The following is a 14,598-nucleotide window of genomic DNA, read 5'->3' as shown; positions in this document are numbered from 1 at the left end:
GGGAGAGATTAGATCACCGCCTATCACTGAACAGGGTCATTTTGATCTCAACATTGTTCTGGTGCTACAGCTATCTGGGGTAGCAGATGAAGAATTTTTTTTTTGATCAGAGGAACTTCTTGCAAAGCCTTTTACGTATTTATTCCCCCCATCAAAAAAAGCAAAATAAAGGCCACCCAGCAACATTAACCTGGCGACCCAACAAACTAAGAATAGGGACTGTTTTTTTCAAACCCATTAACTGGATTGGCATGTGACAAGGCTAAGTCTGTATGGAATGTACAGTAGTTCAAAAGTTAAGGTGATTATGAAATCAATTTCACTGATTACGCTGCAATTTCAGCAACAAACATGTTCTCAATGTACTCAACTGACAAAACATGCAATGTGAAATATTACCAGAACAGGAGTTTTAACTATATCTCATCTCTAATAATTTTTGTCACAGAAAAAATGTGAAGAAAATAAAAACACGTAGTACATTAAAATACAATGAAGCTAAAAAGTTAGAGTAACTGTCACTGATTACATTTCAGGTTATCTTATCTTCATAAAATAAAAAACAACACTGACAAAAACTATTGCGATCGGTTTAGGCTAGTAATTTATTGTAGGAACTGTCATTGAAAGTGGAGTTTCCTGTTTTACAGCTCTTGGATTCTGTTTGACTATTCCCAGATTCAGAAACGTCCCCAGAGCACAGAAGATTCTCAAAATGCTTCTGGAACAGGGATGAGGCATAATAATAAATCAAAGGGTCAAGACAACAGCTCACACTGCCTATGCACACACACAGCATATAGGCAAAGTAGAGAGAGTCGCTTGCTGCATGATAAAAATGAAGATAGTGTATGAGCAAAATTATATTAGTTGGTGTAAAGCAGACAATAAAGACAGAAAGTACAATCAAAGCCAAACAGATAGCTCGCGTTTTCTTGCATTTGTTTGCCACATTTGCTGAATGTAGGGTTGAGATAATACATACGTAACAGGCTGAGGTCACAAGCAGCGGAATTACAAAGAACAGAATACACAAAGTGGGAAAATAGTAGACGGAATAGCTTTGTAATGTAGAGAGGGGGAGCACATCGTGGCAGGTTGTGATGTTCAGGTTAGTGACATACACGGTTTGCTCAGTAAGGAAAAGTGGAACAACACCACCAAAAGCTGCCAGCCACACGACAAGGCAAAGTAAAACCGCACGCCCCCAGGTCCTCCAGGAAGCAGAACGCAATGGATAAACCACCGCGAGAAATCGGTCAACACTTATACACATCATCAGCAGCACGGAGCAGTACATATAAGCATAAAAACCGCCAGTAACCAATCGGCACAGGAAAGAGCCAAATCCCCAGTCATTACCAGAAAAATGGTAGGAGATCTTCAGCGGGAGCATCAGCACAAATAACAAATCTGCTGCTGCTAAATTCACCATGTAAATTACAGCCGGTTTTTTCAATTTCATTTTAAAGCGAATCAATAAGATTGCGACACAGTTGAGAAGCAAACCCACTGCAAAAACAATGGTGTAAACAGAAGGAATGAATACAGTCATCCATCGACTGGTTAGATATTGTCCTGCTGTGTTTGAGATGGTCACATAATCCACATTGAGTTTCTCGGAGTTTTTGACAGGGTCGATGGGTTTATTTTCTTCCACTCCAACTCCAGATCCATCTCTGAATCCACTTCCATCGTATTGGCCGGATCCTTCACCTTCAATCTTCCCATCAAGGTCGATAAATTCAAGAGGTCCAGGACCCCAAATACCTGCAAAGGTTCTGGGACCAAATTTATCCCGTGAAAAGTTGCCTGAAAAACAAAAATCAAAAGGCTGACATTATTTTTTTCTAATTACTCAACTGTAAAAACGTTAAATTCTTAAGTATGTTAGATTCTGTGTAGAGTCATTTTGGGAGACATTGAAAAAGCCATGTTATAGGATGGAGATTTGGGGGCCGAAATTGCCCACCGCTGGAAACTGGGCACACCTACCTTGTTTCTGTTGATTTTACCAGCGTAGTGGATGTGGTGGCCTCTTGAGCGGAATTCCGCTCTTTGGCTTTTTTTTTCAGCGGACCGGAAGTCGGTCATAATGGAGGTGGATGTGGGGCGGTAAGTGGAAGTTCAGAGTCTAGAGGGACAGAAGTTGGGGACAGGCAGAGTATCTGCCGCTGTCACTCATCAGCATAGCACTGATGATGTCATCACGGTGCTGCGTCACCACGACTCTCCCCTTCACTTAAAGGGGAGAGCCTGCGCGATTCTTTAAGTTTGGTCCACTGGGCCACCAGGGAGGGTTTCGGCCGGACCAGCGGCCTGGCACCCTGTGGCGGCCCAGCCGAGTCCAGGGGCATAATTGTCGGCCCGACATGACAGTCGGCCGACAAAAAAAACAAGGCGGCAGCGGCAGTAGGACCTCCTCTTTAATCGGCGCCGCACCACCATTTTAGAAGGACAACAACCTCACTGCACCGGCAGAAAATAGCCGCTTTTGGCACCGCGCGGCGGAAGCAAGATATTTTCGGCGAAATTTCGCCGTCGTGGAGAACATCTGATTGGCAGATTGGCAGCAGCGGAGCGGTAGGAGAGGGAGTGGGACACCGCCAAGATAGCACAGGAGCGGAATTTTCAAAATGGCGGCCATGATACGAAAAATCGGCGGCCATTGCACTCTGCAGCATGGCCGCCGATTTCCGGCAGTAACGGGCCTTAGGGGAAAGGGAAATTTTGGCCCCCTATACTTTTCCAGCACAGAGGAGTAGCCATAAGCAACATATAACATCAGAAACAGTGTTTTATTGGACTACTTTACATTATTGCATTTAGTCCACAATTACAGATTATCACCAAAAGAGACTGGAGACATTTTCTAGCATAGGGTTTAGAACATGGAATGCCTTACCAGTAGCAGTGCTGGCTATCACAATCTGCAATAACTTTCAAAAGGGAATCATTTGAATTTTTTTTTAAAGATAAAGGAAAAAAAAAAACAAATAACTCGTTCAGAGAGTCAGCACAGGGGTGATGGGCCTAACGGTCTCCTTCTGTGCTGTTAAATTCGATGATTTTAGGGTGGAATGTACTAAAGTCTGAAGTGTAATACTAAATGTTAAATCACAAATACATTTGTAATGAATAAAATACTGTAACTTTTTGTTGTGGTTAATTCTTTGCAATATATTTATAAAAAAGAGAATCACAGTTACCCCACCCTTTTCCCTTTGCCACCTTTATCCAATCCAAATATTCTTTGTTTTCAAGGAAGAAAACAATCACCTTGCTCCAGGTAATCCTTGGCTTTTTCTATTAAAGGATCTGCAGTGAAGATTAATTAAGTTTTGGTAAAGTTCTCACCTCACCCTGGGGTTGTGTTCAACCCCCAAATGTTTACCACCCAGGAAATCTCCAACTGGCCTTACCAAGATTTTATTATTAACTGAAAAACTCATTTTAATAATTTGTTACAAAGTAGTTTGTCCATAATTTGGATAGTTATTTAGTTAATAAGCCTTTTGTATTCAATATGTTGGGATGGAATCTCAGGAGTCAGATTCAAACTGTATACTATCATCATCATAGACGGTCCCTCGAACGAGGAGGACTTGCTTCCACACCAAAAGAGATGAGTTGACAGATGTTTCAATGAAGGACCCGATATTCCAGTCGTGAACTCCAGGGGTGGAAGATGCCTGTGCATGGATTTTTTTTAACGTGTGGTGACCGTTGCACATCAGAGCTAGGTCTTGGTCCTGGTCCAGTGACAAGGGTTGAACCAGGACGACTGGAGACCTGCTCTGCTGCACGGACCTAGTGCGCACACATATCGCAGTGTGGGCATCCAGTCACCCACCTCAAAATCATCGCACACTTGGAGCAGCTTGCACTGGAAGTTGTAATGGCATGCTCCAGCTCTTTTATCCTCCTGATCTGCGGTGGTGTCCTCTCGCAGGTCAGGGTGGCCCACGATATGGCTCTTAACACTGTACAGCCGCCAAACATTTCAACTACTTACAGATGGCTAAAGTATTATGTTTAAACAATTATAGCGTGAAATTAATGGGAAGCAATTTTGTGGTAAAGCATTGCATTTTGATGGTATTGAACTGAAAATGAAATTTTGATTTCAAAATTGGTCATTCTAATCTGGCAAAAATATTTGTTCCCTAAGAGATAACTGCAATCTATCATTCACTTTATCCGATAGCAGCTACCTTCCAGTTTCTGTGACAGATATAGTTGTGAAACCTGAGACAGCACTAAGCTTTGGAATAGTTTAAGAAAAATATATTTTAGACAAAAATTAGAAATAAAATTACTAATTGCATTCACTTCTGGGAAGTGTCTCACAAATCTATTTATCTCCCTGAAGCAACCTGGGATGATTGCCTGTCTGGTTTGCCAACTTCTCAGTCAAGCACAATACTTTTGCTTGTCTATTATGTGGATAATTGCAGCGACAGAGTACATCCTTGCCAAGTCGGTTGTTTTGAGTAAAGTTGTGCTGGGGTAGGAGTTTGCACACGAGCATGTATGACAAGACTTGTGTACAGGTAACTAAACCATTTACAAGAAACAGCTAAGTATGCGACAGACAGCACAGCATTTCTGATTTGCAAAGAGGCATTTCTCAAGCTAAGTTAGGGATATGTTACGTCAAATAACCTTGCCTAGAAACTAGTCAGTACACTCCACTCAAATTCAAGTTCTTATTATAAATGTCCATAAAATACTAAACCAATATAAAAAGATACATAAATAATCCAACCCACAATGTTGATTGAAAAACAGCTTTATAATAATTGGACACAAAAATACTGCTGAAATACTTGAGGCAAAAATAAAATCTGCAAGGGGGATGTTTCCTTTTGTTTCTGCTAGTTTTGCAGCCAGATTCCATCACAATCTGGGCACATCCAGCACAAAGGAATATAAGAACATAAGAAATAGGAACAGGTGTAGGCCATACTGCCCCTCGAGCCTGCTCCGCCATTTAATACGGTCATGGCTGATCTGATCATGGACTCAGTTCCACTTCCCTGCCCGCTCCCCATAACCCCTTATCATTTAAGAAACTGTCTATTTCTGTCTTAAATTTATTCACTGTCCCAGCTTCCACAGATTTACAACCCTCAGAGAAGAAATTTCTTCTCATCTCTGTTTTAAATGAGCAGTCCCTTTTTCTAAGATCATGCCCTCTAGTTCTAGTCTCCCCCATCAGTGAAAACATCCTCTCTGCATCCACTTTGTCAAGCCCCCTCATAATCGTATACGATAAGATCACCTCTCATTCTTCTGAATGCCAATGAGTAGGGGCCCAATTTACTCAACCTTCACTCATAAGTCAACCCCCTTATCTCCGGAATCAACCTAGTGAACCTTCTCTGAACAGATTCCAAAGCAAGTGTATCCTTTCATAAATATGGAAACCAAAACTGCACGCATTATTCCAGGTGTGGCCTCACCAATACCCTGTATCGCTGTAGCAAGACTTCCCTGCTTTTATACTCCATCCCCTTTGCAATAAAGGCCAAGATTCCATTGGCCTTCCTGATCACTTACTGTACCTGCATACTATCCTTTTGTGTTTCATGCACAAGATCCCAGATCCCACTGTACTGCAGCACTTTGCAATCTTTCTCCATTTAAATAAAAACTTGCTCTTCGATTTTTTTTCTGCCGAAGTGCATGACCTCGCACTTTCCAACATTATACTCCATCTGCCAAATTTTTGCCCACTCACTTAGCCTGTCTTATGTCCTTTTGCAGATTTTGTGTGTCCTCCTCACACATTGCTTTTCCTCCCATCTTTGTATCGTCAACAAACGTGGCTATGTTACACTCAGTCCCTTCTTGCAAGTCATTAATATAGATTGTAAATAGTTGAGGTCCCAGCACTGATCCCTGCAGCACCCCACTAGTTACTGGTTGCCAACCAGAGAATTAACTATTTATCCCGACTCTCTATTTTCTGTTAGTTAGCCAATCCTCTATCTATGCTAATATATTACCCCCAACCCAGTGAACTTTTATCTTGTGCAATAACCTTTTATGTGGCACCTTGTCAAATGCCTTCTGGAAGTCCAAATACACCACATCCACTGGTTCCCCTTTATCCACCCTGTTCGTTACATCCTCAAAGCATTCCAGCAAATTTGTCAAACATGACTTCCCCTTCATAAATCCATGCTGACTCTGCCTGACCGAATTTTGCTTTTCCAAATGTTCTGCTACTGCTTCTTTAATAATGGACTCCAACATTTTCCCAATCACAGATGTTGGGCTAACTGGTCTATAGTTTCCTGCTTTTTGTCAGCCTCCTTTTTTAAATAGGGGCATTATATTTGCAGTTTTCCAATCTGCTGGGACCTCCCCAGAATCCAGGGAATTTTGGTAAATTACAACCAATGCATATGGTTGTGGTTGTTGGAGGTCAATCATCTCAGCTGTAGGACATCATTGCAGGAATTCCTCAAGGCAGTGTCTGAGACCCAACCATCTTCAGCTGCTTAATTAATGACCTTTCCTCCATCATAAGGTCAGAAGTGGGGATGTTCACTGATTGCAGTCTTCAGCTCCATTCACAACTCCTCAGATAATGAACCAGTCCATGCCCACATGCAGCAAGACCTGAAAAACAATCCAGCTTGGGCTGATAAGTGGCAAGTAACATTCGCACCGCATAAGTGCTCGACAATGACTGTCTCCAACAGGAGAAAATCTTGCCATCCCCCCTTGACATTCAACAGAATTACCATCGCTGAATCCCCCACCACCAACATCCTGGGGGTCACCATTGACGAGAAACTTAACTGAACCAGTCAAATAAATACTGTGGCTACAAGAGCAGGTCAGTGGCTAGGTCTTCTGTGGTGATCCCAAGATCATTATCATCATCGGCAGTCCCTCGGAATCGAGGAAGACTTGCTTCCACTCTAAAAATGAATCCTTAGGTGGCTGAACAGTCCAATACAAGAACCAAAGTCCCTGTCACAAGTGGGACAGATAGTCATTGAGGGAAAGGGTGGGTGGGACTGGTTTGCCGCACGCTCTTTCTGCTGTCTGCGCTTGATTTCTGAATGCTCTCGGCGATGAAACTCGAGGTGCTCAGCGTCCTCCCGGATGCACTTCCTCCATTTAGCGTGTCCTTGTAACGTTTCCTCTGCCCAATTTGGTTCACTTGCCGTGAAGGAGTTCCGAGTAGAGCGCTTGCTTTGGGAGTCTCAAGTCTGCCATGCGAACGACGTGGCCTGCCTAGCGGAGCTGATCAAGTGTGGTCAGTGCTTCAATGCTGGGGATGTTGGCCTAGTCGAGGATGCTAACGGTGCACGTGTCCTCCCAGGGGATTTGCAGGATCTTGCGGCGTCATCATTGGTGGTATTTCTCCAGCGACCTGAGGTGACTACTGTACATGGTCCATGTCTCTGAGCCGTACAGGAGAGCGGGTATTACTACAGCTCTGTAGACCATGAGCTTGGTGACAGATTTGAGGGCCTGGTCTTCGAACACTCTTTTCCTCAGGCGGCCAAAGGCTGCACTGGTCCACTGGAGGCGGTGTTGAATCTCGTCATCAATGCCTGCTCTTGTTAATAAGAGGTACAGGAAATGGTCCACGTTGTCCAGAGTGAATGTGGTGAGTGACTCACCTCTTGACTCCCCAAAGCCTTCCCACTATCTACAAGGTACAAGTCAGGAGTGTGATGGAATACTGTCCACTTGCCTGGATGAGTGCAGCTCAAGACTCAAGAAGCTCGACACCATCCAGGGCAAAGCAGCCGCTTGATTGGCACCCGATCCATCAACTAAACATTCACTCTCTCCACCGCGTACTGTGGCTGCAGTGTGTACTATCTACAAGATACACTGCAGCAACTCGCCAAAGCTTCTTTGACAGCGCCTCCAAAACCCACAACCCCTACCACCTAGAAGGACAAGGGCAGCAGGTAGTTGGCAACACTACCACCTCCAAGTCACACACCATCCTGATTTAGGAATATATCATTATTCCTTCATCGTTGCGGGGTCAAAATCCTGGAACTCCTTACCTAAGAGCACTGTGGGAGTCCCTTCACCTTATGGACTGCAGCGGATCAAGAAGGCGGCTCACCACCATCTTCTCAAGGGCAATTGGGAATGGGTACTAAATGTTGTCCTTGCCAGTGATGCCCACATCCCATGAATTAATAAAAAAAGGAATGGGCCGAACTAGCGCAAAAGATTGAGAAATTTAAAACCACTTGCACTCGTGTTTTCCGCAAATCTTTTACACTGGCTCAAGGTTCAATTCACCCGAATAAGGCCCCACACACTAAACTAGCCACGTCCCTAGGTCAAAATTATGATATTTCACCATTTGCGTTAGTTTGGGAAGGCTCCTCAAATTGCGTTCAGTTTCTTAGAGACAGAGGCCCTAGTAGGCACGTCTCAATGGTTTGTTTCCATCCAAAAATGTTTAATTTACTAAGAAACTGACTAGTGCACACCAATGAAACTATTAAATGGTTCAGTGTAGTTTTTAAGTCATTTTCAGTGATTTTAAATCAGGTTACACATAGGTGGTGGACAAGCCACCATTATTAAAAATACTTATTTTTTGTGTTTAACCCATTTCCAGTTATATTAATATATGCACTAGGTTACCACGCTTAAATACATCAAAGAATACTTTTTAACAAAAATGTGGAAAAAATTATTACTTTCTATTAAGCAGCCTGATTGCGCTGGTTCATGGAAGATTTTACGTTTGTGATTAGGCAAATGAATTTTAGTGGAAACCTGAAGCCGAACCTAATCAGTGTGTTTTCAGCACAATTTTCCGATTTCTGCTATAACGGGAAGAGACTGGAAGTACATAGCTTGTTTATCTAAACAGAAAAAAACTGGTTAGCGTTTTGGATAAAAACTGCATCAGAATTTTGCAGAATATTTCTGATGAAAGGTTCATTAACCTGTTGATTTTCATTTCAGGTCCTGATTGACAAGCTGTGTATTGCCAGTATTTTGTTTTTAATCCATTCACGCGTTTTATTTTCCTCATGCAACTATTAGAAAAAATATGCAACTAAAGACAGCTGCTCCAAAAACATTTTGTGTTAACACATTTAACAAATGTAAAACAGATTTGAATATCTGGTTTAATTTTTGGAAAAGGAATACTAAGCAATGTTTAAGATAATTTGAAATAGAAAACAAAGGTTGAAAACAGTCCAGGAATCTTTTTGCCCCAAATATGTCACACCACAGTTACACTGGTCAGTGAAAAAAATGAGAAAAACAAGTTGTATTAAAATCTGAATATATTTCTGTTTTGTAGTCTGCCGCTTTGCTTTAATTTTCAATGTAGATTATGTTTTAGTTTTTCTGTGAGTAAAACTGCACCAAGAAAACTTTCCATATTTTGTATCCACCAACAAGGCTTTTTTATTTGTTGTCCTAGTGCATTTACAAACTTGCTGCTGTCAATTATTTCTCAGCTCTATCTCAGCTATTCATTGTTGTTGCGTTTGTTTACTGTCTCCTTTCCCTTGTGCGTCTGTCTCTCCACTGCTTCCCTTTCTTCCTCTTCTGTTGTTTTTTCTTTTTTGTTTCTTTCCTTACACCTCTAATCTTTTCAATCCTTGAGTTTCTGGACTTTAAGATAAACAGTCGTAACAAAGTGACCGAGAGACTTTGAGACAAAGTAATGAGCCTTTGTTGGTTTTTCCAGAAATCTCACTGGTTATTATAATTCCAGTAACAGCATGACAGAAATTCCTTGGCCAGATCTGTGTTCTAACCAAGAATTCCATGAACTACAGGTTCTCTGCAAAGCAGGAGCACTGGGAAAAAAATATGCAGTACCTCTAAAAGTATCTGTAAAATCTTTGAAAATATCAGAATTGTTTTCTACAGATAATACATTACAGATAATACATTCATAGGGCCCAAATTTCCCCAGGAGTTGCTCCGTTTTTATGAGCAACTTGATTTTTCTGGAGTATCTTTTTAGTTGCAATTCTGGCCATTTAATTTGCACCAGCGTAAGTGAGTTAGTTAGGTTTTTATTAGTTTCGTTTTTTTTTTACAAAAGGGGGCGTTTCCAGCCACTTACGCCTGTTTTGGCCATTTAGGTAAGTTTGGCCAGCAAATAGTTGCTCCAAACTAACTTAGGCCAGCGTATGTTGCCACTTCTGGCTGCACAGAAAAACCTTACCTAGAGTTAAGGAATCGGCGCAAGTAACTACATTTAAAGCACCACCAAGCACCAAACAAAGCACAAAAAGTAATAAGCATTCAATAAAAAATAAAGAACTGAAGTAAATAATTAAATTAACAAATAAAGAATTGAAGTAAATCCTACCCTCAACTAAACTCGGCAGCAGCTGGCCGTGCGGGAATCCCTTTGGCCTGGGCTAGGGGAGGGAGAATGCGGCATCTGAAGGGGGTGGGGGGGGAGGGGAGGGGAGGGAGCGAGGGAGAAGGCTCAACGCAGCAGGCTGGGGGGGGGGGGCTGGGGGTGGTGGGTTGCGAACGCAGCAGCTTAACGGGGGCGGGGGGGGGTGGGAGAGGGAGGGAGAAGGCTCAACGCGACAGGCTGGGGGGAGGTGGCTGGGGGTGGTGGGTGGTGAACGCGGCATTTTAACTGACGGGGGGGGGGGGGGGGGGGGAGGGAAGAGATCCACAGCGGGCCGGTGCAGAAGCCCCCCCCCGCCGGATCAAAACTCTTCCGCCCCCGAACAAAACTCTTTCCCCCCCCACCACCCCGATCAAAACTCTTCCCCCCTCACCCACAATCAAAACTCTACCCCCTCCCCCCCAATCAAAATTCTTCCCCCCTCCCTCCCAATTAAAACTCTTCCCCCCTCGCCCCCAATCAAAACTCTTCCCCCCTCGCCCCCAATCAAAACTCTTCCCTCCTCGCCCCCAATCAAAACACTTCCCCCCTCGCCCCCAATCAAAACACTTCCCCCCTCGCCTCCAATCAAAACTCTTCCCCCCTCGCCCCCAATCAAAACTCTTCCCCCCTCGCCCCCAATCAAAACTCTTTCTCCCCCCCCCACCCCATATCAAAACTCTTCCCCCCATCAACCTGTCTCTTGTAGTCCTCAGCGCAGAAATGCAGCGGCCGGCCTGTGCAGCAGGCCACTTGGCACGGGATAGGGGTGGCGAACATCACATCGTCCCTTCGGCCAGGGATAGGGTCGCCCGGAGCCATGACACGCTGGGAGGGCCAGGAGCTACTGCGCCGCGCGCAGACTCCACTACATACGCGTGCAGCTGCCGGCAATCTTTTCGGCGCAGGGCTGTAGCTCCGCTCACCACGCGTTCCGATGCAGTGCGCCACAGGCCATAGGCCTGGAGCCAATGGGGAAAATACGGAGGTAAGAAATCGGTGCCATTTCTATACTACAAAGTCCGCGCACCTCATGGGAGGTGCACCATTCTAGCAGAAGGGGCAAACTTGGGCCCAAAGTGTGCAACATACAGTTGATAACATCAGCTTTCATTCCATTACTAACTGGGCAGTCAGAGTGGGAGGGATTTAACTACAATAGGGAGCAAAGGTAAGTGTGAGTGGAATAAAAACAGGTACAGACATGTTCCACCTTGGATCAACATGCAAAGTTTCACAACAGGCTGCTCACGATGTGGTCTCCTCTACATTGGATGACCGCTTTGTGGATCATCTCCATTCATTCCGTAAGCATGACCCCGAGCTTCCGGTCACATGTCACTTTAATTCTCCGCTCCACTCCCACTCTGTCTTCGGTCTCCTATGCTGTTCCAAGGAAGCTCAACGTAAGCTCGAGGAACAGCACCTCATCTTTCCATTAGGCACGTTACAACCTCTCGGACTCAAAACTGAGTTCAACAATTTCAGATCATCACCTCTGCCCTCATTTTTTCGGACAGCAACTGATTATTTTGTTTATTTACTTATCCCATTACTGTCTCCTTTTGCCTTGCGCCATCATCCCTTTTGTCATTTAATCTCTCCTGCCTTCCAACCTATCAGACATTCCCCTTTAGTTCTTTCCTTTTCCTGCCTCTGTACTTGCTTAAAACCTGATACATCTCTAACTTTTTCCAGTTCTGATGAAAGGTCACAGACCTGAAACATTAACTCTTTTTCTCTCTCCACAGATGCTGTCTGAGTATTCCCACCAATTTCTGTTGTTATTTCAGATTTCCTGCATCCGCTGTATTTTGCTTTTGTGTTCGTATCTGATTTTATTTTCCAGGCAAAGTTCCAACATTTGCAAGTTTTTTTTTAAATGTCTAATTATTTTGGTACTTTGTGTGTTTGTGTTCATCCCAGAAATGGGGGGGGGGAGGGGGGTAGTATTTAGGGAGTAGATCTGCTCATCATCTGGAAGCACCGTAGTTGGTACTTCTTGTTAAAGGAGAAGCGCAGCCAGTCTAGGGAGGGAAAGTATCCAGACAGATTTTGGTCAATAGAAGCATTTGTGTTTATAAAGCACCCTACCATCTCAAAGCACGTCATGGTGAATGCGTGTCTGGAGCGCAGTGAAACAAATATACACACAGATGATGCAAAGATATCTTCGCACGCACAAAACATAGTTGCCTATTTACCAAGCTACTTGAGAGCCAATGACCCCGTAACAACGATCGGCTTTAGAGACAAAAGTACTCAATCCATCAGAAGTGGCACTGTCTGATCTCTCCAAAACTACGTAGAAACATAAATCAAATGCCCCCTTTTGGCAAGGGCACTGGAAACCACGAATTAACAATTTAAACTTGAACAAAAACCTTAAATCAAATAAAAATTTGGTTGCCGGGGATGATGATGCACTCCAGTCCCTCCGGTGCCCACCTCTCGCGGAAGCGTACACTGCGTGCTCCATTTCCAGGGACACCCTGGTTCAAACGTAACCACGGAAGAGAGGCAGGCTGTCCCCGACACTACATCACCGCGTAGATCGACGATAAACAACCCTGGGAAACCGAGTAGATACTTCACAGCAATCCCGCCACTTGTGCCGTATTGGCCTCACTCTGTCTTGGGTGCATAAACCTGGGCAGACATGAAGGTACAGCAGCGGACCTGTGAATCGCACTGATACCAACCGACCCTTTGCCCCCTACACCATTGCACCCTCTGTGTAAAAGGGGCAATATCGTTATCATCATCATCATAGGCGGTCCCGCATATCGAGGATGACTTGCCACCACGCCAAAAAGGGATGAGTTCACAAATGTTTCAATGAAGGACCTCACATTCCAGGTCCTGAACTACATCTTGAAGGGTGGAAGATGCCTGTGCGTGGATTTTTTTAACGTGTGGTGGCCGTTGCACACCAGCCACCACACGGGCTTGACAGAGCTAGGTCTCGGTCCAGTGACAAGTATTAACCAAGACGATTGGAGACCAGCTCTGCTGCACGGACTTAGCGCGCATAAATATCCCAGTGTGGGCTGGCCGGTGCTACCCCTGGGCCCTCGGCTCTTCTGGGCCCTGAACTCCCGCCTCTCCTGGGCCCCGATCACATCGCTCCACAATCTCTCGCCACTCCTTCACCCACAATGTACAGAAGGAATGAAGACGGTCACAGTAACCAGACAGTTGACAGCCAGTGCGGGCGTGTGCACACCCCCTTGTCTCGGGCACTTGTTCAATTTCACTTTTCGGAGCTGCGCAGATTTCAGTCCTCGAAACTGAACAGGGCTGAAAAAACTAATAATAAAGCTCACTGATCGGGTAAGTTTCACACTTACACAACAGAACCAACTGGAGTTCATTACGTCACACATACATAAATTAACTGCATTATATATACATACTCTATATACATATTAACTCTAACTGATTCTATTGTATATGTTTATATATGTATATTAAAAAGCTGATGTATTTTAATGTAAACGTATTTAACATGTTTTCTTACCGTGTTTGAGAGCTGCCACCGCGGGGAGCAGCGTGACCCACAGCACAAGCTGAACTTTCCAGCCCATCCCGAGTGGAAGGAGCTGCGGTTTTCGCCACAATCCCGGTCCGGCTCAGGTTGGGACGGTAACTGACCCCCAGTCACACAACCACCTCGCTCCGACAGAGAAAATCCGGAGAAATCCGCAAGCAATAACGAGGAAGATGAAGTGCAATGCAAAGGTCCTTGGCTGACCGCGGTGACTCCTTTTGTTGTCTGCAGCTCCTCCGAGCTAACGAGAAAGTTGCGACTGAAGTCTGGTGTGTGCGGTCGCGCTGCCTCAGGCACGATTCCTGAGTGACGCGGGCTCTTCTCACCCAGACCAGGCTTTGATTTCGTAACTCGGCTTTTTCCGGAAACAATTTAAAGCAGTTACACTCCACCCCTTCCAGATTTCCCCCGAATACTCTCGCAATACCCACTTTCTCCAGTCAGAACTGGGGGGAAAAGTCCTGTGGCCACCAAACTTATGCTACACTCAGCTTGGCGTCAGATTAAGTTTATTATGCATTTCCGTTGTATTTCGCCGAAGCATTTTAAAATAAATCTTAGAAGCTGCACAATAATGAATTCAACTCTTTGCATTGTAGGTGTGTTTCCACAGCCCACGAAACTTACCCGTCCGCCCGAGTATGTGTGGCACGCTTTAAGACCACAGCGCAGGCCA

At 44.5% G+C, this 14,598-nt stretch overlaps 1 protein-coding gene across 1 annotated transcript; it reads right to left on the bottom strand.

Annotated features, from left to right (window-relative positions):
- Positions 1-581: 581 nt before the first annotated feature.
- Positions 582-14,238, bottom strand: LOC139240495 (proteinase-activated receptor 1-like). Its single transcript, XM_070869068.1, has 2 exons — positions 13,893-14,238; positions 582-1,812 (listed from the first exon to the last, which is right to left on the bottom strand). Exons 1-2 carry the CDS (start codon positions 13,957-13,959, stop codon positions 593-595), a joined length of 1,287 nt encoding a protein of 428 aa, XP_070725169.1. The 5' UTR covers positions 13,960-14,238; the 3' UTR covers positions 582-592.
- Between the last annotated feature and the right edge of the window lie 360 nt (positions 14,239-14,598).

Source organism: Pristiophorus japonicus, chromosome 1 (genome assembly GCF_044704955.1).
Source record: "Pristiophorus japonicus isolate sPriJap1 chromosome 1, sPriJap1.hap1, whole genome shotgun sequence".
Taxonomy (NCBI): Eukaryota; Metazoa; Chordata; class Chondrichthyes; family Pristiophoridae; genus Pristiophorus; species Pristiophorus japonicus.
This window is presented reverse-complemented; position numbering and strand designations above follow the sequence as displayed.